General features: G+C 42.8%; 1 protein-coding gene across 1 annotated transcript in view; it reads left to right on the plus strand.

Moving 5' to 3' along the window:
- Positions 1–24,241: 24,241 nt before the first annotated feature.
- CACNA1C (calcium voltage-gated channel subunit alpha1 C) overlaps positions 24,242–25,785 on the plus strand; it is a 621,853-nt gene continuing 620,309 nt past the window's right edge. The window contains exon 1 of the mRNA XM_044228473.1: positions 24,242–24,325. Coding sequence (XP_044084408.1) covers positions 24,277–24,325 — 49 coding nt within the window. The 5' untranslated portion in view covers positions 24,242–24,276. The remainder of the gene's footprint in view (positions 24,326–25,785) is intronic.

Consider the following 25,785-nt stretch of genomic DNA (forward strand, 5'->3'; position numbering starts at 1 on the left):
AGGATGGTCCTACCTGGATCTGAGTCTCCTGGGACGCAGCGTGTGTGCAGATTACGTGGGGGTGTATTGAAGAACTAGTTTTTACTGTTGTACAGAAAGATCAGGGAAAATTTTTAATTAGCTCAAGATGCTAACCGTTCTTTACCTGATGAACAGCACAAAGGTTTGAAAATACCTGAGCCTTCTGTGTAGCCTTCCATTTCTCCAGGCTCGGGGACTGGCAGCATCAGCTTCCAGGAGCTTGTAAGAGAAATGCAGGCTCTCGGGCTCCACCCCAGAAGTATGTAATCAGGCTGTTTTTTAACAAGATCCCCAGCTGGTTCTTATGTATAGTAAAATTCGAGGAGCACTGGAAAATAAGGTCCTTCCAGTGGATTCTCAGCGCATTGATCCCAAGCAAAACTGTGATGCAGTTCTCCTTTGGGTCCGCCAGTCTATTTTTTGATAGTCTTTTTTCTCATTCAAGCCTCCTTCTCCCTCGATTCCCTTCCACTCCCATCCCCTCCTTCTCAGACCCCTCCACCTCCCCCCATTAAAAAACCAGACAGAGAGACAAATAATAACAAAGACTGTACACTCAGTATGACCCAAGTCCCTTACATAAAGAACAAAAGAGACATGAGAAAATACTTCATATTAAATTATTAGCTACTTCGAAACTTGAGGAGTTCTTTTTTTTTTTTTAAGATTTATTTATTTATTTTAGAGGGGAGAGATAAAGGGTGAGGGAGAGAGAGAATACAATTAGACTCTTCTCAGAGTGCAGAGCCTAACATGGGGCTCGATCCCTAGACCCTGAGATCATGATCTGAGCCAAAATCAAGAGTCCATCACTTAATTAACTGAGCCACTCAGGCCCCTGGAAGAGTTCTTTTTCACTGGGATACAGTACTCTAAAATAGGATACTTGGGGTGCCTGGGTGACTCAGTCAATTAAGTGACAGACTTGATTACCACTCTGGTCATGATCTCAGGCTCTGTGCTAGGCTCCGTGCTGGGCCTGCTTAAGATTTTTTCTCTCTCTCTTCCTCTCCCTCTGCCCTCCACTCCATGCATGTGGGCGTGGGCTCTCTCTCTCAAAAAAAATTAAAATCAAATGGGATATTTAACAAATCACTATTTATCCTAAAGATTATATTTCTGTTCATAGAAATTGAGTCACTGTTGCACTCTGATGGAGACTATAGGTATCTGGGGGACAGGGTGACTTTCTTAATCACTCATTTGACCCTTGTGGGCCACCACTTAACTACATAACAGACTGACCTTTACTGAAAGGATGACCCTTAAGCTTTCTCAGACTGGTAAGTCCTCATTATTGTTCATAGGCGTTATGTTCTTAGTGCTACATCTCAGATACTTCTTTCTTATCTGTATTATTTTGATGTACTTGGCCACTTAAGATACAAAGTCCAGGTTTAAAAATAAACAATGGATGTTAGGAGGGTTTTGATAAGCCAAAGAAACATAAGAGAATTCTTGGGGCACCTGGCTGCCTTAGTCGGTAGAGCATGTGACTCTAGATCTTGGCGTTGTGAGCTTGAGCTCCACGATGGGCCTAGAGCTTACTTATTTAAAAAAAAAAGAAGAAGAAGAAGAAGAAGAAGAAGAAGAAGAAGAAGAAGGAGGAGAAGAAGAAGAAGAAAGAAAGAAAGAAAAAAGAAAAAAGAAGAGAATTGTTGAGGTACAATTCCTGGAGCTAACTGGACCTATGCTTTACAGCATGCTAGTGGTTTGCCAGGCAGCTTTGACATGTGATGACTGCTAATATGCTTTTGTGTCCATTTTCTTTCCAGTTGCTGTAGGAACAGATCTGACTTGCATGATATTCTCCCTTTTTATTGCTTGGTCTGATTTTTCTCTCATTTAAATCACATCCTGGAGACACAATCCAACATCACAGCAACTCCCTGACTGTCCTGGGCCCAAACATTTTCAGAGGTGAAATCCCTAAACATGAATTTTGTCAGTATGTGCTGGTAAAAGACAGATGCTGGGAAAAGGAAATGGATAAGCCCAGGTGTTACAGATGGGACACTGGCAAATGCAGGGATTGCAAATGTTACATAAGTAAACACAGCTTTTATAGGTAGGAAATTGCAAAAGACAGATGCTGTGAGTGATGGTCTCTGGGGTCAATAGTTAGCCCCTTGCATGTAACAGGGGCCTTGTGCTAGAAAAATAAGAGTCCCAGATCCCTAGAAGAGGGTCTTTTTAGCTAGGTAGCTCATTAAACAATGATGAGAGGACAAGGGAAGCAATTTCTCTTTAAACTAATCTCTGTGGGTAACCTACCAGGGAGCTTTGTCGGGAACATTAGCTACCAGCTCAAGGCCAGCCTTTCATGTAGATACTTTTGTGAAATGATTGAGGGAAGTAGGGCAGGTCTCCTGGTCCTAAAATATCTCCTCTACCAGCCCGCATCATGCCTGGAATTGCACCATTAGCAATATATTCCTTTGGATGAACTCCCTCCTGCATCCAGAGATTGATAGAACAATCATTCTTACATTCATCAAATGTTTCTTAAACACTTATTATGAACCAAACACCATTCTTCGGAATGGAAATTTAAAGGCAAGTAGGACATGGCTCTTGCCCTTGCTCTTGCTCAAAGTCTAGTCAAAGATACAGGAGGTAAATAAATAATTCAAATAAACAAATAATAATTAACAATATAACTGGTGCTCTGATAGAGATAACTGCAAGGTTTTGTGGGGGACAAAGGAAGAGGAGTCTCATCCAGCTGAACAGGTCTGGGGAGGCTTCAGGACGTGACTCTTGAGCTGAGTCTTATAGGATACAAAGGATGCTAGACAGATGACAGACAGATGCCAAGGATGGGGGATGGCAGCTTGGATGTGGGAGAGAAAGTATAGGGGATGATTCTGGACTATGAGGCCCTGTAAGCAGCCGGGGACATCCCTGTGATCCCTGTGTCTGTATGGAGGAATACAGACCTTGAATTTCCGTAGAACATCATGTAGGTGTTGATATCCATGTGGTTCAGAGAGTGCTTCTGGAGATGAGGAATGGTGATATGGCAGGATTTATGCCCAGAGATGGAGAATGGCAGAGACCAATTTGTCTACTTGGTCACTTTGTTGAATATGATAGCACCAGATTTCTCTTTCAAGCCATCCCCTCTTCATTTAACTTTTTGCCACCCACATGCTGCTTTCCTATACAGTGGAGTCTCACCGCATGACTTCAGCAAGGAGAGGGCTAACCAGCAGTTTTTGTTTTGTTTTGTTCTTGAGTTTGGACACTTAAACTCCATCTTTTTATTTTTTTCCAACATTTATAATTTGGGTATTTGAAAAACTAGACTATGAAAACAGAACTATTGACTATTGCTTAAATGAGTTCTTTGTGTAATAGGAAATGTTTGAAGTCCATGCTTACCAAACTTATGTAACCCTGGTCAGTCCCAGGAAATGGAGCTTGATCTGCCATCTGTGCAAACTCCATCTTGACGGGACCTTAGCTAAATGCATAAACTTGACAGCAAATAATGTAGTTAATCTAACTATTCCCCTTACAGGATTTGTCTTCAGAGTCTTAAGGGAAATTTTCAAGCAGAAAATGGTTATTGGGATAAAACTGTTGAAACTGAATTTGCCTTTCATGAAAAATCTGGCAGAATTTGGTTATCAAAGTCTAAGTGTAGGCTGGGTAGTGTGGAGATATTGAATACTCTTGACTTCTGGTGCTGAAGAATTGGTTTCAAATATCTTCTGTTCAAATAGATAATGAACAAGATCTTACATAAGAGGTAATGGCCAACTGTTTCCTTTTTCCATAAAAGGGTTAAAAGACAAAAAGAAAGAACTGGAATTGTGCTCAATGATACTTAGATTGGACCAGAAGTGATTACTTGGTGTCACCAGAGATTATAAAAAATGATTTAAAATTCCACCTTCCTGGGGCACTGGATGGCTAAGTCAGTTGAGTGTCTGACTCTTGATCTCAGCTCAGGTCTTAATCTTTGGGTCTCAAGTTCAAGCCTTGTGCTGGGCTCCACACTGGGCATGGAGCCTGTTTAAAATAAATGAATAAATAAAATAAATCAATTTTCCTAGTAATAAATACCCCATTATTTTTCTACTTTTACTTACCACACATTTTCATATTAATGTTTTGTTTTATACTGAAACTCCTCTCCTTAGGGGTTTCCCAGGTTGTGGTTGAGGGAACTGATACTCAAAGAACATAAGAAACTTGGTGGAAGTTAAACAACCAGGTAGGAATAGATATAAGTTTTTAACCCAGAGTTCATTCTAATACCTAACCCTCTTGGCTCCTAGGCTGTATATGAAAACATGGAAGATTCAGATGTGTTCAATAAATCCTGACTGAAGGCCAGAACAGAGAGAATTTCTTCTGAGCCTGAGAAAATCCAATCTCAAGTTGTGGAAAGGGTAGAACAGGGAGTGAAGTTCCAGGGTCTGTTCTGTGGGGTCTTTATGGATTAAAAACACACTTGAAAACTGAACAATTCTGTCATGGAAGAAATATAAATAATCTGGGGTCAGGAAGACTCCTTGAGGGTGTTTGGACTGTCATCTTCCAGAGGATGTTCTCCGTACTCTCTGGGATAACCAAAGACATGACCACACGACACTTAGCATTTCTTTCTCTAAGCATCTCAAGATTAAAACCTTGAAAGGGGAGGCAAATTGCTTGAGATCATGTTGGGGATAGAGGATGGAGTGAGAATGAGAAATCAGAGATGCTAATTTGTTTCACAAACATGTGCTTACACTCGAGAGCCTGGTGTTGCTAGCCTGCCTCTCCTTCCCGAGAGCTGTGTGTGCCAATGCTCAGAGGCCAGGCCAACCCTTCAACTGGCTGCCCCGCTTCGGCCTCCCAGGGTCTCAGCCTGTACTGAATGAGGAGTCTCTACACTGTTTTGTTTGCATATCCCCCAGAAAGTGTTTTGAAAAAGTATGTGCCTCATTATACATTTTCAAGTTCAAATCCAAAAATTTTCATGATAAGTTTAAATGGTTGTAAATGATGCAATTTCTGGTGCTTTGTAGATCTTGACAGTTTAAAATAAAATAAAATTGCTACATCCCTCTTTAAAAAGTTTCCAATGGAATATAAACACCATTGCTATTTGAAACCTTCTATTATCCATTCAAAAATATTATATAAAAGATCTTTTTTTAAACAAAGATTTTGCATCATCTCTTTTTCACTTTAGAAACCTATTTCCATTCCATTTCCTGCATAAAAGTTTACCTTGATGCAATATATTTTTTATGCTGAGAAGTCTTTCATTGATGACACAGTCATAGTACTCTGCAGCAAAAAGAGGTATATACATTTAAATTTAAATTTTAAAAAATTTCCGGTGACTATAAGTCTTGATGCTACCAGTTTCTTCTGGGTTGAATTATCATCACAAATATTATTAATACACAACTGAGCAAAACAAAGTAAGTACATTATGAGCTTTTTAAGAAATTTCAAGTGTAATTAACATACAGTGTTACATTAGTTTCAGGGGCATGATATTCAGCAATTCTATACATTTCTCAGGGCTCATCAAGGTAAGTGTACTCTTTTTTTCTTCTGTTTATTCCACCCATCCCCCCACCTACCTCCCCTCTGGCAACTACCAGTTGGTTTTCTATATTTAAGAGTCTGTTTTTTTATTTGTCTCTTTTTTCCTTTGTTTGTTCATTTGTTTTGTTTCTTAAATTCCACATATGAGTGAAACAATATGGTGTTTTTCTTTCTCTGTCTGACTCACTACACTTAGTATTATATCCTCTAGCTCCATCCACATTGTTGGAAATGGCAAGATTTCATTCTTCCAACAGCTGAGTAATATTCCATCATATATCTATATATATAGATATAGATATATATACATGCCACATCTTTATCCATTCATCTACAGATGGACACTTGGCTGGCTTCCATCTCTTGCCTACTGTAAATACTGCTGCAATAAACATAGGGGGACATATATCTTTTCGAACTAGAGCTTTTATTTTCTTTGGGTAAATACCCAGTAGTGGAATTACTGGATCATATGGTAATTCTAGTTTTAATTTTTTGAGGAACCTTCAAAAGCCTCCACAGTGGCTGTATCAGTTTGCATCCCTACTGACAATACAAGAGGGGTCCTTTTTCTCCACATACTCACCAACACTTATTTGTTGTGGTTTTTTATTTTAGCCATTCTGATGCATGTAAAGTGATATCTTATTGTGGTTTTAATTTGCACTTCTCTGATGATTAGTGATGTTGGGCATCTTTTTATGTGTCTGTCAGGCATCTATGTGTCTTCTCTGGAAAAATATCTATTTGGGTCCTTTGCCTATTTTTAATTGGATTATTTAGTTTTTCTGGTGTTTAGTTGTGTAAGTTTTTGAAATAAATTTTGGCTTTTAACCAATGAAATAATGATGAATAAAGTAATGATTAATATAAAAATTAAATATTATCCCAAATATATCTCTTACAAAGATGGATGGCTGCAGGGGTATGATGTCCATTTAAAGGAGGCTTTCTGGACACCACATTTCAAATATCTCCTTTAGTTACCTGGTGGTACTCACCTCTCAGGGAAATGGACCATGGAAGATGTGTGCATGGTGTGTGTGTGTGTGTGTGTGTGTGTGTGTGTGTGTTTGTGTGTGTGAAGGTGTGCCTTTCTTCTCTGGCATGGGAAAAGGATGGCTGTGAAAGATCAGAAGAGAAAGGGAAAGTGGCAGGCAGCCTCCAGCCTCTGCCCCACACTGTCCTCCAACCAGTGTTAAGATTGAGTGTCTATGGAAGTTGGGGATCTGGAAACTGATTCCATTAAAACAATACATGGTACCATGAGGGTAAGCCATACATCATTTTGAAGATACCATAAACTACTCCAAATACTTTTCAAGCCACTTAGGAAATTGCTAACATGTTCTTGATTCATCTAGACAAGAGTAGTTTACATAAACTATTCGATATAAGTGTAGGCATAAATATACTTTTACTTTCAGCAGATTCAGCAGAGAGAAATGTGTTTTGGAGGTATTTTGTCTACAGAATCAGTTGAAACAGATACCATCATTGATTTATCTAGAACAAATAAAAGCTATTATATGCTACATAAATTATAAATGCTCTCAATATTACTCCATCACAAGATCATTACAGTTATAACCTACCCTCATATGAATTAGAATCATTGACTGATTTTATGCTAATTGGGATGGAAACCAACTCAACTAATCAGAACTTGGCAAAACCCTAACACATATGGGTCTCACACACACACACACACACACACACACGGATGTTGATTTATAGTAGTCATCCACAATGTATGACATTGCCGTCATATGATGGGCAATGTCATACATTGTGGATGACTTCCTAATTTGGGGGGCTTAAACAGTAAAGGTTTATTTCTTGCTTATACTACATGTCCAGAGGGGTTTGTGCGAGAGGTTGTGCTACACAAAGTCACTCAGGGACCTTGGCTGATGGATGCTTCTCCCTCTTGTAGCTGTACCATCTGCATTATGTGTCAGAAGAGAGAAACAGGAGCATCAAAATGGGCCTTTCATCACCTCAACCTTGAAATGACACGTGTTATTTCTGCTTTCATTCATTGGCCAGAACTAGTCCGACAGTGTGTTCAAATACAGAGTAGATGGGAAGTACACTCTTCCATGTACACAGAAGGGGAGAAAAACAGAGTATTATTTGAATTAAACCATCGTAGAAGTTGATACAGGTGTCATTTCATAAACAGCATTGTCATCTTGGGAAAACAATGTCACCAACTGAGGGTTGGTGGCAAATAGTAAAACAATACAGTTATATCCATTGCAAAAAATGATTATAGAAACAGGACTGAACATGAGAAGAACTGAAAATCTGAATCTGTTATGAAAAAAGGCAAAACTGACAAACTGTGAAAGAATGAAACTTATCTTCAAATATGACTTTGAACCTAAGACCTCTCTAGTAGGTGAAGTTAGTTCTTCAGAGTCTTACAAAGAGATGGTTGTGAATGCCCTGTCTCACTTGAAAGCTCTGCCAAATTCTTGATTCTACATGGCTCCACCTGGTTGCTAAATGAAGTCATCTGGCAAGTTCATGATAGTCCCCACTAAGAAGATATCCTTTTTGTGGGCCACAAAACCCCTTCAACTTTGTTTTGTCTAAGTTGTTACCTAGGTGTGTTATGAGGCATTGACCTCATATAATGGTTATAATGTTCAGCTATAACTTCTCCATCTACTGGGACTGGGAAAATCCCTTTTCAAGAATTTAGAGGATAGAGTGGCTAAGCCAGATCAACTATCAAATAATTAGTTATAGGAAATTTGGGTATACTTTCTGAGAATGTAAATATTTGGAATCACTCCTATCTCTATAACTTATATGAGTATTCTTTCAGATTTAGTTCAGGGATGGGATTGCCATGGGTTGACCCAAGTGTATACCTACAAAAGATCCCTAGATTCTTTTTTTTAAAGGGTTTTATTTATTTATTTGACAGAGAGAGATCACAAGTAGACAGAGAGGCAGGCAGGGAGAGAGAGGGAAGCAGGCTCCCTGCTGAGCAGAGAGCCCGATTCAGGACTCGATCCCAGGACCCTGACATCATGACCTGAGCCGAAGGCAGCGGCTTAACCCACTGAGCCACCCAGGCACCCCAAGATCCCTAGATTCTATAGTCACAATAGAAGGTCATCTTCAATAAAGAGGTCTTAGGGAACAAACATCCTTTTTTTTTTTTTTTTTTTTGGTGTAATAAGTTACCTTTCCCCCAAATGTCAGGCAAAGGGTTACCTATGTCAGACCAAGAACCAAAAATATTCAGAACTTTGAGAACTCTAGTCTAACAGATTTCTGGTCTTATGGGAAAGCAAGGTGGAAAATAATGCCATGAATTACAAGAGGGATAGATGAAAAGTTAAAAATAGAACTACGCTATGATCCAGGAATTGCACTATGGGGTATTTATCCAAACCCCACAAAACCACTAATTCAAAGGGATACATGCACCTCTATGTTTACAGCAGCATTATTTACAATGGCCAAGATATGAAAGCAGCCCAAGTGTCCATTGATTGATGAATGGATAAAGAGGATCTATATATGGAATATTATTCAGCCATAAAAAAGGATGAAATCTTGCTGTTTGTGGAGACATGGGTGGAACTAGAGAGTATTAAGCTAAGTGAAGTAAGTCAGAGAATGACAAATACCATATGATTTTACTCAGACATAGCATTTGAGAAGCAAACGAAACTAGCACAGGGAAAAGAGAGAGAGAGACAAAATGAGAAACAGACTCTTTTTTTAAAAATTTAATTTAATTTTTTCAGTGTTCCAAGATTCATTGTTATGCACCACACCCAGTGCTCCATGCAATACATGCCCTTCTTAATACACACCACCAGGCTCACCCATCCCCCATCCCCTCCCCTCCAAACCCTCAGTTTTTTTCTCAGAGTCCACAGTCTGTCATGGCTCATATCCCTATCTGATTTTCCCCACTTCACTTTTACTTTCCTTCTCCTAATGTCCTCCATGTTATTCCTTATGCTCCACAAGTAAGTGAAACCATATGATAATTGACTTTCTCTGTTTGACTTATTTCTCTCAGCATAATCTCCAGTCCTGTCCATGTTGAAATAAAAGTTGGGTTTTCATCCTTTCAGAGGTGTAATATTCCATTGTATATACGGGCCACATCTTCTTCATCCATTCTTCTGTTGAAGGGCATCTTGACTCTTTCAACAGTTTGGTGATTGTGGCCATTGCTGCTATGAACAAAGGTACATATGGCCCTTCTTTTCACTACTTCTGTATCTTTGGGGGTAAATACTCAATAACACAATTGCAGGGTCATAGGGTAGTTCTATTTTTTAATTTCTTAAGGAATCTCCACACTGTTTTCCCAAAGTGGCTGCACCAGCTTGTACTCCCACCAACAGTGTAAGAGGGTTCCCCTTTCTCCACATCCTCTCCAACACTTGTTCCTTCGTGTCTTGTTAATTTTGGCCATTCTAACTGGTGTAAGATGGTTATCTCAATGTGGTTTTGATTTGAATTTCCCTGAGGGCTAATGATGATGAACATTTTTTCATGTGTCTGTTGGCCATTTGTATGTCTTCTTTGGAGAAGTGTCTGTTCATGACTTCTGCCCATTTTTTGGACATGATTTTCTGTTTTGTGTGTGTTGAGTTTGAGGAGTTCTTTATAGATCTTGGATATCAGTCCTTTGCCTTTAGTGTCATTTGTGAATATCTTCTTCCATTCTGTGGGTTGCCTCTTTGTTTTGTTGTCTGTTTCCTTTGCTGTGCAGAAGCTTTTTATCTTGGTGAAGTCCCAAAAGTTCATTTTCACTTTTGTTTCTTTTGCCTTTGGAGACATGTCGTGAAAGAAGTTGGTGTGGCCAATGTTGAAGAGGTTACTCCCTATGTGTTCTCCTCTAGGATTTTGATAGAGTCCTGCCTCAAGTTGAGGTCTTTTATCCATAAGAAACAGACTCTTAACTACAGAGAACAAACTGATGGTTACACAGGAGAGGTGGGCAGGGGGGTGGGTGAAATAGATGTTGGGGATAAAGGAGTGCACTTGTTGTGATGAGTACCCAGGTGATGTATGGAAGTATTGAAAGACTGTATTTTTTTATTGACATATAATGTATTATTTGCTTCAGGGGTACAGGTCTGTGAATCATCAGCCAAAGACTATATTGTACACCTGAAACTAATACTACACTGTATGTTAACTAACTGCAATTAAAATGAAAACAAGATTAAATTTCAAAAAATTAAAGAAGAAAAGGAAAACATTTTATATCTAACACCAGGGAATACTTTTGGAGTTGGCCTGGAACAGTTAAGAAGGTAGAGAGGTAGGGAGGCTGGGTAGCAGAATGAGCTATGGGGTTTAAAGTCAGGTCCACTCCTACCCAGCTGAGTTGGTGTGGCCAAGTTACTTCTCCAAGCATTCAATATCTTTAATATAAAAATTGGGGCTAGTATTTAACCCATACAATTGTTGTAAGTGTGAGGTTGAATATTAAGGGAAAGGAGTGCCGTCTGTCATCCAGCAACTGTGCTGGATTTATTTGTCACTTGTTTAATTCTTAACATATGCCCATAATTTTCATTTTATAAATGAAGAACTGAGTGGGGTGGGAGGTGAGAGAGGGAGTGCCCAAGTTTCAGTAACTACTAATTGTTGGACTTGAGACTGAAATGAGAATGGGTGCTGGGACTTAGTCTAAATTAAGGTGGTATGTGAGTTGAATGGTGGTCCCTCAAAATATCCACATCTTAATCCCCAGAACCTGTGCATGTTACCTTACTTGCAAAAATGGTCTTTGTTGATGTAATTAATGGAAGGGTCTTGAGATAAAGACATCATCCTTGATTACCCAGTGAGTCAAGGACAAATGTCCTCTTAAGTGTGAGGCAAAAGAGAATGTGCTGCCAGGAGAGAGGGAGGCAACGTGACCACAGAGACAGAGATTGGAGTGACGTGACTTGTTGGCATCCAAGTCAGGGAATGCCAACAATCACCAGAAGCTGGAAGAAGCAAAGAATGGATGATCCCCTGGAAACCCTAAAGGGAGAATGACTCTGCTGGGTGTGTATGTTTTTTTTACTTCTAGCCTTCAAATGCAATAGAATAAATTTCTGTTGCATTAAACCATCCATCTAGTGGTAATTTTTTATGGCAGCCCTAGGACATTAATGTATGTGGGAATGATTTTCACCTTGTGATGGCCCGTGATGTCCACCTCAAATGCAGACACAATATTGGACTCATTCTGAGACTTGACTCAGGGGGGATTCTTCTGAGGGTCAGCAGGTCATCCATGTGAAACTAACTTCCTCGGGGCCTTGATAAGTAATTAAGAAAATCATTTTAATGACTTCACTTTTCCTTTTTTTTTCTTTCTCTGTCTACTTTATTTCACTTAGCTTATTTATTTGTTTTATTTTATTTGTTTATTTTTATTTTATTAATTAGTTTATTTATTTATATTGACACATAATGTATTATTTGCTTCAGAGGTACAGGTCTGTGAATCATCAGCCTTACATAATTCACAGCACTCACCATAGCACATACCTGCTCCAATGTACATAACCCAGCCACCATATCCTTCCTCCCTCTCCCCCACCCAGCAAACTTCAGTTTGTTTCTTGAGATTAAGAGTCTCTTATGGTTTGTCTCCCTCCCCGGTCCCATCTTGTTTCATTTTTCCCCTCCCTTCCCCCCATAAACCCCCGCCCTGCCTCTCAAATTCCTTATATCAGAGAAATCATATGATAATTGTCTTTCTCTGATTGACTTATTTCGCTTAGCATAATACCCTCTAGTTCCATCCACGTTATTGCAAATGGAGGATCTCACTTTTTTGATGGCTGCAAAGTATATATATACACACACACCACACACATATCCATATATATATATATCTATATATATGTATATATATAATATCTTCTTTATCCATTCATCTGTTGATGGACATCTAGGTTCTTTCCATAGTTTGGCTATTGTGGACATTGCTGCTATAAACATTGGGGTGCATGTGCCCCTTCAGATCACTACATTTGTATCCTTAGGGCAGATACACAGTAGTGTGATTGCTGGGTCATAGGGTAACTCTATTTTCAATTTTTTGAGGAACCTCCATACTGTTTTCCAGAATGTCTGCACCAACTTGCATTCCCACCAACAGTGTAGGATGGTTCCCCTTTCTCCACATCCTCGCCAACACCTGTTGTTCCCTGACTAATTTTAGCCATTCTGACTGGTGTGAGGTGGTCTCTCACTGTGGTTTTGAACTGTATTTCCCTGATGCCGAGTGATGTTGAGCACCTTTTCATGTATCTGTTGGCCATTTGGATGTCTTCTTTGCAGAAATGTCTGTTCATGTTATTTGCCTATTTCTTGATTGGATTATTTGTTCTTTGGTGTTGAGTTTGATAAGTTCTTTATAGATTTTGGATACTAGCCTTTTATCTGATATGTCGTTTGCAAATATTTTCTCCCATTCTGTTGGTTGTCTTTTGGTTTTGCTCACTGTTTCCTTTGCTGTGCAAAAGTTTTTGATCTTGATGGAGTCCTAATACTTCATTTTGGGCCTTGCTTCCCTTGCCTTTGGCAATGTTTCTAGGAAGAAGAGGTCGAAGAGGTTGCTGCCTGTGTTCTCCTCAAGGATTTTCATGGATTCCTGTCTCACATTGAGGTCTTTCAACCATTTTGAGTCTATTTTTGTGTTTGGTATAAGGAAATGCTCCAGTTTCATTCTTCTGCATGTTGCTGGTCAATGTTCTGAACACCATTTGTTGAAGAGACTATCTTTTTTCCATTGGACATTCTTTCCTGCTTTGCTGAACATTAGTTGACCATAGAGTTGAGAGTCCATTTCTGGGCTCTCTATTCTGTTCCATTTATCTGTGTGTCCATTTTTGTGCCAGTGCCACACTGTCTTGATGATTACAGCTTTTAATAGAGTTTGACGTCTGGAATTGTGATGCTGCCAACTATGGCTTTCTTTTTCAACCTTCCTCTGGCTGTTTGGGGTCTTTTCTGGTTCCATATAAATTTTAGGATTCTTTGTTCCATTTTGTGAAAAAAAAAACTGATGGTATTTTGATGGGAATTGCATTAAATACGTAGATTGATCTAGGTAGCATAGATATTTTCACAATATTTGTTCTTCCCATCCATGAGCATGGAACGTTTTTCCATGCCTTTGTGTCTTCCTCAATTTCTTTCATGAGTACACTATAGTTTTCTGAGTACAGATTCTTTACCTCTTTGGTTAGACTTATTCCTAGGTATCTAATGGTTTGGGGTGCAATTGAAAATGGGATTGACTCTTTAATTTCTCTTTCTTCTGTCTTGCTCTTGGTGTATAGAAATGCAACTGATTTCTGTGCTTTGATTTTATATCCTAACACTCTACTAAATTCCTGTATGAGTTCTAGCAGTTTTGGAGTGGAGTCTTCTGGGTTTTCCACATAAACCATCAAATCATCTGTAAAGAGTAAGAGTTTGACTCTTCTTTGCCAATTAGGATGCATTTTATTTCTTTTTGTTGTCTGATTACTGAGGCTAGGACTTCTAGTACTATAGCAGTGGTGATAGTGGACAGTCCTGACATGTTGCTGACCTTAGGAGAAAAACTCTCAGTTTTTCCCCATTGAGAATGATATTCGCTGTGGGTTTTTCATAGATGGCTTTTATGATATCGAGGTATGTACCCTTTATCCCTACCCTGTGAAGAGTTTTGATCAAGAAAGGATGCTTTCTTTGTCAAATGTTTTTTCAGCATTGGTTGAGAGTATCATAGGGTTCTTGTCCTTTCTGTTATTAATGTATTGTATCACATTGATTGATTTGCAGATGTTGAACCGTGCTTGCAGCCCAGGAATAAATCCCATGGTGAATAATCCTTTTAATGTAATGTGGATCCTATTGGCTAGTATTTTGATGAGAAGTTTTGCATCCATGTTCATCAAGGATATTGGCCTGTAATTCTCCTTTATGTTGGGGTCTTTGGTTTTGGGATCAAGGTAATGCTGGTCTCATAAAATGAGTTTGTAAGTTTTCCTTCCATTTCTATTTTTTGGAAAAGTTTCAGGAGAATAGGTACTAATTCTTCTTTAAATGTTTGGTAGAATTCTCCTGGGAAGCCGTCTGGCCCTGGGCTCTTGTTTTTTTTTTGGGAGATTTTTGATGACTGCTTCAATATCCTTACTGTTTATGGATCTGTTCAGGCTTTCTATTTGTTCCTGGTTCAGTTTTGGTTGTTTATATGTCTCTAGGAATGTACCCATTTCTTCCAGATTGTCCAATTTGCTGGTATATAATTGCTCATAATATGTTCTTATAATTGTTTGTATTTCTTTGGTGTTGGTTGTGATCTCTCCTCTCTCATTCATGTTTTATTAATTTGGTTCCTTTCTCTTTTCTATTTGATAATTCTGGCCAGGGGTTTATCAATCTTAACAATTCTTTCAAAGAACAAGCTCCTAGTTTTGCTGATTTGTTCTACTGTTCTTTCGGTTTCTATTTCATTGATTTCTGCTCTTATCTTTATTATTTCTCTTCTCCTGCTGGATTTAGGCTTCCTTTGATGTTCTTTCTCCAGCTCCTTCTGGTGTAGGGTTAGGCTGTGTACTTGAGACTTCTCTTGTTTCTTGAGAAAGGCTTGTATTGCTATATACGTTCCTCTCAGGACCACTTTTGTTGTGTCCCAAAGATTTTGAACAGTTGTGTTTTCACTTTCATTTGTTTCTATGATTTTTAAAAATTCTTCTTTAATTTCCTGTTTGACCCATTCATTCTTTAGTAAGATGGTCTTTAGCCTCCATATATTTGCGTTCTTTCCAACTTTCCTCTTGTGGTTGAGATCTAGTTTCAAAGCATTGTGGTCTGAAATTATGTCCATTTTATTATTGTTGACATAAATACATGTATTTACATGTATTTAAATGTATTTATTGTTGATGTATTTACATCAACAATTAATGACCTGTCCATTATATTATTGTTGATGTATTTCTTTGATTTTGTTATTAATTGGTTCATATAATTGGCTGCTCCCATGTTAGGGGCGTAGATATTTATTACTGATGTCCATATTGATTAGGTCCCTAGCCACCAGTACTGCTTCTTGTTCTTTTTTTTTGAGGCGAGCTTTTCCACCTTGACATTTTATCCAGATAAGAATAGATGAATGAGAGAACAAAATACTAAAAGTGTAGCAACGACCCCCCAAAAAATACACTAACTAAATCAGAAGGGACCTGAAACCAGGAACCAGGAGGAGAAGAAAGGAGGAAAAAAAGTATATATATATATATATATATTAGATTGGTGAATAGAACAGAGCCACACACTTGATTTTGGGTGTATTTTGGTCTGTTTGAAGAAACTACCTCCAAAAACTTTAAAGAAAGAAAAACTTATGTATATATAAAAATAAGGGCAAACATGATGAAGGGATGGAATATGACTGTAAAGATGAAAATTAAAAAGGATTCTTAAAAAGGAATTGTTAAGTTAAGAAGTTGGTTGAAAAAGAAAAAAAAAGGAGGAAAGAATGTGATCAAGCTGTAGACTAGAAGAAAGTCATGCCCTAGATTTAGGGTATATTTTGATCTATTATAAGAAATTGTGTCTCAAAATTTTAAAGAAAGAAAAACTTACATGTATACAAAAAATAAGTTAAATACAATGAAAGGATAGATTATGACCATAACAATGAAAATTAATAAAGATTTTTTTAAAAAGTATTGATAAGATAGAATAGTTAAAAATGTTAAAATAAGAAAGAAAAATTTTTTAAAAATAGAATAGGAAGAAATAAAATTAAAAAAATTTAACTTTGCAAGAGTAAAGGATCATGGGAAAAACACCAAGAATTCTGTGCATTGCTTTCCCTTAGCTTTGGAGTTCCACAGTTCTTGTTGATCAGTGAACTTGGTCTAGGCTGGATGTTCTTGCTCATCTTCTGGGGGAGGGACACTTGTAGTGATTCTCAGATGTCTTTGCCTGAGGTGAAATTGCACTGCCCTTGCCAGGGGCCAGGTTAAGCAATCTGCTTGGGTTCATTCTCAGGAGCTTTTGTTCCCTGAATGCTTTCTATACAGCTTTGGAGGATGGGAATGAAAATGGTGGCCTCCCATTCTCCAGCCCAGGGGAGCTGAGAGCTTAGGGCCCCACTCCTTAGTGTGCCCTCAGAGAAAATCAGTCAATCCTCCCTCCCAACTCCCCCAACCCCTGTCTCCCTGGTCTCCAGTCGGACTCTGATCACTCACCCAGCCTGTGACTGAGCGTTTCTATCTCTGGCGCATGATCCCATTTGGAGTTTCCAAACCTAGCTGATTCTTGCAGCACACTCTTGTGCCACTCCTCCCAGAGGAGGAAGGAGGGGGTCTCCCCAGATCTGCCACTTATGGGGTCCCTGCTTGGAGAGCAGTGGTCTGACTGTGCCTTGGATCATGGTTTAAGGTAACCGTGAACTGAGAGCCACTTCCTTGTCTCTGTCTTTGCAGCAGAGACAAGGTTTCCCCTGGAAACCTGGTTTTCCTACTCTGATATCTGGGAGCTCTGCTGCACTCAGGCACCCCCAGTCTTCCTGTGACCCCGCGGGTCCTGAGACAACACTGTCCCCACAAGAGCTCTACCCCTGCTTAGGCTCTGGAGCAACGTCCCTCAGTGGAGCCAACTTCTAAAAGTTCCGATGTGCTCCTCTGCTCTACCACTTGCTGGGAATCGCCCCCCCACCCCTGCAGTCTCTCTTCCTGTGTATCGCCTCTGATTCACTTCTCCGTACATCCTACCTTCCAGAAGGTGGTTGATTTTCTCTTCCTAGAATTGCAGCTCTTCTTCTCTTTGATATCCTGTTGAGTTTGTAGGTGCTCAGAATGGTTTGATAACTATTTGGGTGATCTCCTGGGACTCCATGATATTTAGGTCTCCTACTCCTCTTGCCATCTTGCTCCTCCCCTCATGAATTAGCTGTTCTTTTGGTATTGGCTTTTTATTTCAAAGAGTCATGAGAAAGGAGGGCACTTGACCCCATTTTGTAGATGGGGCAAACAGGGGAACCATCTGTTGTTGTGACTTGCTGAGGTAGAAAGAGAGTGCCATAATTTGAACTCATGTGTGGTGTATAAGCTCTCTGCCAAGGATAGCTAGTCCTCAGGGTCAGGCCATTGACCATCTTGCTGCTTTCTGCCTTTGGGCTTTTTTGAAAGTCTCAAGGATGAGTATGTTTTCACAATGTTTTCCCTGCTACATGAGGCTGCTGTAGGATGAGGTTAGAATTTCCCCCATACTCCATATAGTCTGGCCTCAGCTTGGGATTGAAATTTTGGGCGGAGTTGCTAGGGAGCTCTCCATAAATGCAATATATAAAGACACCACATTGGGTTAGAAAGGATCTGTTTTGTCCTGTGGTTTCTAGACAAAAAGGTGAGGAAGAGAGATTTCAATGTGATATAAGGAAGAACTCTCCCAGAAGAGTTCCTTCAATACTGACATGGGTTGGGAAGGCAGCAGGGTTGTTACAGGTGTCTCAGAAGGAAGGAAAGGGTCACTCTATACCCTCTTCAACTCTGTTCTCTGAATTGTGAGTGGGGTGAGTTTTCCTGAAGCCTTGTGCTCACCACCATTTTAGTTCCAGTACCTGAATTGTCTTGTGTAGTAGAGTGGACTGTTCATAGCCTCTCGATTTACATGGACGTGGGTTCAAATCTCAGTTTTACCACTTAATGACCAAGCAATCTTGGGCAAGAAAGTTAATCTCTTAGCTATTGTTTTATATTTTTAAATGAGGGTGGTTATGTCTCTTTGGCAGGGCTGTGGTAAAGTCACATATTGAACACTTGGCAAGTCTTTCTTATGGGGATAGAGGATGATAACGGAAAACATGAAATGAGCACATCGCATACACCTTATCTGGATTTTTAATTCTCCCAAGCGCCCTAGAGAGGTAGGTACCACTGTTAGTTCCATTTTGTAAAAACTGAGCATTAGGAGGTAAACCAGGTGTCCACATTCCCACAGCTAATACCTCTCCAAAGACCAAGTACTTAACTGTGGTTGAAGTACCTGCCATAGTACCTGACACTCACTAAGTGTTATTAAATGATGGTAATTAGTATGAACTCAACAATATATGTCAAGGGCACCTATGTGCCAGGTACTATCTATTATTTGCTCATGGAAACATCCAGACAAGTGATGTGGGACATGCCAAGATGCATGGGTTAGGTTTGACTGAGAAAGAAGTACCACCATGAGTGACAGGAAGCAAGGGATTGGTCTTTGGGCTGAGACCTTACCCAGTGACAGGTCTGAAGTCGCTATAGATCAGCAGGACCAGAGTCTGGAAGAAAAGCTAGATGTGAGGTGGGAGAGAGTGAGGCCAAGGTAAAACCCCTAAAAACAACTGTAATTTTTATTTTTATTTTTCTTTCACCACTTCCAACCTTGACTTTGAAACCAAAAACTGGTATCCTTAACCGCAGGCCCAGACATAGCTTTGCTCTGGCTCAGAATAGCTGAAAAGGGGAGGATCTAGCAGGATCTGGAGAAGCTGTGGGCCCATACTAACAGGGGAAATTGCCCAGATGGGTCACTAGGTGTTGCAAGTTTGAAGGAGCCATCATAGCCATGTGCCGACTTTGACCGCACAAGAGCTGCTGCTTCACTTCTACCTTCTAAATGCTCCACAAATATCTGTTGTGGGCAATCCTGACCTGGAACCACACAGGGAAGGTAATTCTGTGAAATATAGTTTCAGCTTGGTCAAGTTGGGCCAATATAAAGCCACCATGCTTATAGTCGTGGTTCCACTACTCAGCCCTGTCGAGGGAAAGAGGATAACTTTGGAAGGCACATTGAAGCAGAGCCTTCTGACTTCCCTCTTCCCTGGCAACCTGGCTTTTGAAGTCTTGGGTCAGACAGAAAACAAGAGAAATCTACCTGTGATCCTGCCTCCCAAAGACAACTTTTGTGAACATTTTGGTGTGAACTCTATGTTGTCTTTTTCTTAGTTCAATATAGACCTGTTTTTAAAAGAAAAAGGGAATCATAGCATCCACAATATTTTGTAACCTCTTTTTCTTTTAGTGTAAATAGTCTTTTCTCAAGTCACTAGCATTATACCTTAATATTATTCACATGTATATAAGGATTCCATGGCATGAATGTATCTAAATTTATCTCTAACGTGGTTAATAGCATAGACTCAGAAGACAGACTGCTGGAGCTCAAATCCCCAGTCTTCCAACCTTTACTAGCTCTGAAAATGGGCAAGGGAGTTGGGCCTCTGTGCTCTTGGTTTCCTCACCTGTAGAAGGGGGCCAAAAGGACTGCCCTCGTTGGGTTGTTATGAAGAACATGACTTTATATGTGGATAACCTTTCAAAGATATTATTTAACCAAATTTAAAATGGATATTTAGATTGTTTCCAAGCTTTTTTACTTTTACACAAACACCACAATTAACAAATTTAGTGCATTCTGAATTCCTTCCAAAGGAAATATTTGTGGTTGCATTAGAAAATCTTTTCCAGAGTAAATCAACGCACTCAATGTGCATTGAGTGTCCATATGTACAACGCATTATGCTATACCAAAGAAAAACGTACACAATTCTCTTCCTTAAGACATTTAAAAGGTAGTGGGGGTTAGAGCAAGGCACATTCACATACAAATATAATACTATGTAGAAACATATCAGCACATAGACTGGGTGGCACAAATGAAGAACTCTTGCAAAGGAGAGCATCTTTTGCTGGAGAATCAGATCATGCAATCAAAGAGAAAGAAAGACTTCATCTGCTCCTCACACCGCTTCCCAAATCCCCAAATCAGAATTCAGAATGGTTTTTGTTTGTCATGTTGAGAATTTGTTACCTCGAAAGAGATCACCAAGGGCTGTGTTCCAAAGTTAGAAGCCGAGATATGGGTGTACAATGCAAGACCAAATATTTAGGAAATATCTTTTTCTGGAAAGGAAAGAACACATTTCACAGCTGAAAAGAGAAGTGAAAAATGAAACTAAAGAAGCATGAAGGTAATATTTACTTGCTAGATTTATACAGTGTCTACCTTTAGAAAAGCCTGGCTAAATCCAGCATGTGCCCCCCGTAACACCCATACACTTTGTTCTGTTATCTGAATTCCCTGAAGCACATTTTGCAGTCATTTTACTGTCATTTTAAACTCTTCATCCTTCTACCCACTCCAGATCACCCACAAACATCCCTTCCAGGAGAGAGTGTTTGTGGAGTCAGACACTCCTGGGCTAAACCCAGGCTCCACAGTTTTCCTGCTGGGTGACCCTGGACATAAAACTTAAGTCTTTTAGTCTCAATGTCCATATTTATAAAATGGGGATGCTAATAATAACAGCTACTTTATGGGGCTGCAGTGAGGACGGCATGAGTAAGGCCTGTGAAGCATACCACAGTACACATCTCTCAATGGTGTTAGCTATTAGTATTTCTGTAATACAGTGTGTATAGGGGATGCAAACCAATTTCAATATTAAACAAATAACCAGGTACGTAGGCCTCTGAAACACAGGACTATAATTCATCTGAAAGCTAAACAGAGGAGATATTTGGCTTTGTGTCATTTATAATCTTCTGTATTAGATTGAAAATTGAGTATGAAAACACCAGAATGGTAAAGAAGTCAGATTTCTCTTGTAACCAACAAAATCTAACTGTTTCTAAATCGAGACTGCTTTTCTAAAGGTAGGCACTTATATAATCCAGACTGTTCACTGTAGGATGAAGATCACTGATAAAGCTTAATGCCTTTCCCAGTGACATTGGCATTTTCACCTGGGACCAAAAACTTTGGCCGGAGGACGGAAGCTCGAGTGGTGAGGTTTCTGTTATCAAGCAGGTGACAGAGGGAGGCATTTTGGTACAGTGAATAGTAGCACTGCTAGACTATCTCGGCTGCTCATTCATTCATTCATTTATTTGGCCCCTATTTATTAAGTAACTGCTGTCTGCCAGACATTGTTCTATGCACTTGAGATACAACAGTGAACAAAACATACAAAAATTCCTGTCCTCATGGGTTTCACATTTTAGTGGGGGCATACAGACAATGAACAATACAATTAATGAAAAAGTAGGCTACACAATTTGTTAGACAGGGATTAAATACCATGGAAAAAGCAGAGAAAAGGGGATATTGGCCATGGGGAGGGGGTGTTCAGCTGGTTGCAATACTAAATATGGTGGTTAAGATGAGTCTCATTGAGAAAGTGACATTTGCCCAAAGTCTGGAAGGAAATAAGGGAGTTCACCAAGAGGACATCTGCGGAAAGAGTGTTCCTCAGTGGGGCAGCTGGAGCAAAGGGCTCAGGGTGTGTGTGTGTGTGTGTGTGTGAGAGAGAGAGAGAGAGAGAGGCACAGAGAGACACAGAGAGAGAAGACACGGGGGTGGTAGGAGGTACAAGAGATCATTCCTGCAGTGCTTGGTGAATACCAAGGAGGCCAGTATGGAGAGCAGTAGGAGCTGAAAGGTGTACACTGTTGTTCATAGGGGTCTTTGTAGGCTACTGAAAGGAACTTGGCTTTCACTAAGTGCAATAGGAACCACTGGGGGGTTTTGAACAGAGGAGGGCAGTGATTTGACTACTGTATCAGGAATATTCCAAAGGGGAGGGGAAGGGAGATCAGCTACAGCAGAAACTCAGGTGAAGGATGGTGTTGGCTCAGACCCGGGGGGAGAGGGGGCAGCAGGAGAGAAACTGAGACCTGGTCACATTCTGTACCTATCTGAAGGTAGAACGAAAGGGATGTAAAAAATGACTCCAGGTGTTTGGCCCCATCAACCAAGATGGGGAAGGCTGTGGGAGGAGCAGGTTTTGCACAGAATATAAGGAATTCAGTGCTTGAGTATGTCAGGTTTGAGATGTCTATCAGACTCCCAAGTGGAGACTGAGGTTGGCCGTGTGGCCTTGCACTCAGGAAGAGAGGTCTCTGCAGGAGATTCAAATTTGATATAGATAGTTGCTTGAGGGCACGGGGACAGATGAGATCCCCAACGAAGGAGAGTGAATGGGAGGCAAGGCGGTCTGAGGACAGGAAGGTACAGGTCTTCCCCGAAGGACCTGTAGGCTCCAGGGCTTGGGCTGACGAAGGCCCACTCTAGAGCCGCCCGGGCCTGTAGGGGGTGCCCTGGAACTTGCTGTGGTTGCCGAGTGGTGGAGAGAAATGTTTGCTTCTCTGGGAAGGAGAGGCGCTCAATAGATTCCTTCGGGAGTGGCAGAAATAATTAAGAGAAGTAGGTAAGGATATCCTAGTAGCGCACGTGCTCGGCTGCCTCCAAGGAATTAGAAAACCTGGGTCTATTAATCTGTTCAGACATCTGGGCACCACCGCCTAGCCTACGAGGCCCCGCCTCTCCAGCCCTTCCTCTTTCTCTCCCCTCCCCTCTTCCCATCCTCGCGTCTCCATGTCACTTCTACAACCGCTCTGATTATAATTGATCAAACAGAATCACGGAATCACGGCTCATTTTGCTGTTTTGTTCGGTGGCCCGATCTGCAAAGAGACTCTGGTAGTTGGGCAGATTGTATTCCCCCCTCTTGGAATTCCGCTCACAGAGGCCTTCCCGTCCTGGTCGGCCGCGCAGGGACGCACGGGTGCCGCCGAGGATAACGAGGGCCGGGGGCCGGGAGCGGGCAGGGTCTGTGTGTGTGTGTGGCGGTGGTGGGGGGGGCGCGGTGGCGCGGTGCCCGCGGCCCGGCGCGAGGGGGTGTGTCCGCACCCCGGCCCGCCCGCGCCCCTCGTCCCTCCCCCGGGGGCGCCCAGCGCGGCCCCACACCCCCGCCCCTCTGCCCGCCGGCCGCCTCGCCTGGCTCCCCTTGACGTCATGTGGGTAGCAGGCTGGCTAGCGCTGCGCGGCCGAGGGCCCGAGCGGGTGCTCAACTTCGGGCTCAAGTCCGCGCCGTGCGCCCTGCGCCGTGCGCCCGGTTCCCCGCGCGCCGCCGCCGCCGCCGCCACATCTGGAAGCGTTCAGCGCGTCTGCTTCCAGCGCGCCGGGCGGGCGGGCGCGGGCAGGGGAGGGCGCGGGCGCGGCGCGGCGGGGCTGGGCTGGGCGGCAGTGAGCGCGGCGCTCTCTCGCGCGCCCGGTGTCTCCCTCTCCCTGCCTCTGCAGAAACAGCTCCCTGCCAGAACGGCGCTCGGCGCGGCGCGGCCCGGAGCGGCGGCGGCGGCGCCTCTTCCTGCCTGCTCGCCCTCAGGAGTTGCTGGATCTTTTTGACAGAGAAAAGCCGACGGCGGGCCTCGGGGAGGACTCGGCACGAGCGGGCGGAGACGTTTCAGCCCCCTGCTGGCCCGGGCGGACCCCCTCTCCCCCGTCCGGGGGTCCGCCGCTCCCCCACTCCCCTCCTTTCCGCCTCTTCTTGCTCTGCCTCTCTCGATTGATTTTTTTCAAATGGTGTAGCCGCCAGAGGTGCGGTGCTAAATTCTTGGAAGGGGCCCGGATGTACTGAGGATGCATTACAATTTCACAAAAGGAGGCAGTAGTGGAAAGGAGCAGTTTTTGGTGTTTGATGCAATAATGGGAATCAGGTAATCATCAGAAAGGAAGAAGAAATACTGCAGATCCACGGCTTCCTTGAATTTTGCACGAAAGCCGACCTCGGAGGAGGGATTTAATCCAGACCCGCTTGGGGGTGTTTTGCCATTTCTTCCTCTTCGTGGCTTCTTCTCCTTTTAAAACAATTTTTGGTCCATGGTCAATGAGAACACGAGGATGTACATTCCAGAGGAAAACCATCAAGGTAAGGCTGGACCCCGCCGCCTCGCCGGGGCTCCAGCCCGGTCTCCCTGCCCTCTCCACCCCTCTCCCGCTCTCCCCCGCGCGCTCCCCGCGGCCCCCCGGCCGGTCCCTGCGGAGTTGCCCCGGGCTGCGGCCGCGAGGGGCGCCCGGCGGCGGGGCGCCTCGGTCTCGCCCGAGCGGCCGGGAGCCCGGCGGGACCCGGGCCGGAGCCGCCCGCGAGCCGGAGCGGAAAATTCCCGCCCCTCCCCCTCCCCGTGCCCGGCTTCTCCGGAGCATGTGTTTCCTATGAATTTCCAGGCGAGGGGGAAAAGTTCCCCAAGTGTCTGCTCTGCCTCGCTTTCTCGCGTTTGCCTGGAGAGCCCAACTGCCCGGCCAGCGGGGCGGGAGTGCGGAGAGGGGGATGGGGGCGCCCGCGCCAGCGCCGCGGGGCCCGGGGGGCTGGGGTCCCTCTCCTCGTTCGGGGCGCGGCTGGGAGCGCGCGCGCGCACCCCGCCCCAGGTCGGCCTCGCGCCCCGGGCCGCCGCCGGGCATCCCTCTCGCTGCCGGCGCCCCTTCTCTCCGGCAGCGCGCTCCAGGTGGCGGGTGGGGGCCCGGGATGCAGATGTGAGTCTCGGCGCCTCTCTCCCTCTTTCCCGTCTCCCTCGCTCCCTCTCTCTCTTCCTCTCTGCCTTTCTCCTTTCTCCCTCCCTCTTTCCCTGGGTCTCCCTCTCCCCATCTCCCTCTCTCCCTCGGCTCACCTACACCCACCCACCTCTCTCCTGCCATTGACCCCAAGTGCACCCACGCCCCGTGTATTCTGATTCGTACCCACATGTGGGCTAGCACCTGAGGGTGTAAGCAGTTAGAATTCGGGCGGTGTGTGGGCTTTGCTTTTTCATGTTTTAAGGAAATAATGAAAGGGTGTGCCGAGCTCACGCGGCTCCACACTATTGCCCAGTGTTTTCCCAGCATCTCCATCCTTGGCATCAAGTGTCACCAGCTCCCCCCAGTGAGGGGGAAAGGCTTTCAGGTAACTCCCCACTTCTTGGAAACTTTCTCTACCCCCCCCATTAACAAGTTATTATGTTTTGGCATTGCTCAGCAGCTCAGGTTATGATGGAGTGTGGAGGGATGGTCTTGCTGGAGTGTGGCAGCCTCCAGCTTCATCTCTGTCTTGTCTCCATGGCTTTCTCTGCCTCTTTTGGGTGTAGTCTTCCCTTTTTCTCTCCCAGTCTCCCAAGCCTCCCTGTTTACACTCTTACTGTCAATTGCATCCTCCTGATTACCTGTCGCTGTTGGTCCTGTTACTTCCTGGGGTACTTTTAGTGATTCTCTGAGGACCCCAGCCTGGTGGAGGGGTTGCCTCCATATCTCTTCTTTCTGGCCTTCTCCTTATGTCCCCATCTCCACCATTTGGGGACAGAGCCCCTGTCCTTTAGAGCTACCTGCCTGGTCTCTGTCCAACCTGAAACTGATTCTGGA

Source organism: Neovison vison, chromosome 12 (genome assembly GCF_020171115.1).
Source record: "Neovison vison isolate M4711 chromosome 12, ASM_NN_V1, whole genome shotgun sequence".
NCBI classification, from domain to species: domain Eukaryota; kingdom Metazoa; phylum Chordata; class Mammalia; order Carnivora; family Mustelidae; genus Neogale; species Neogale vison.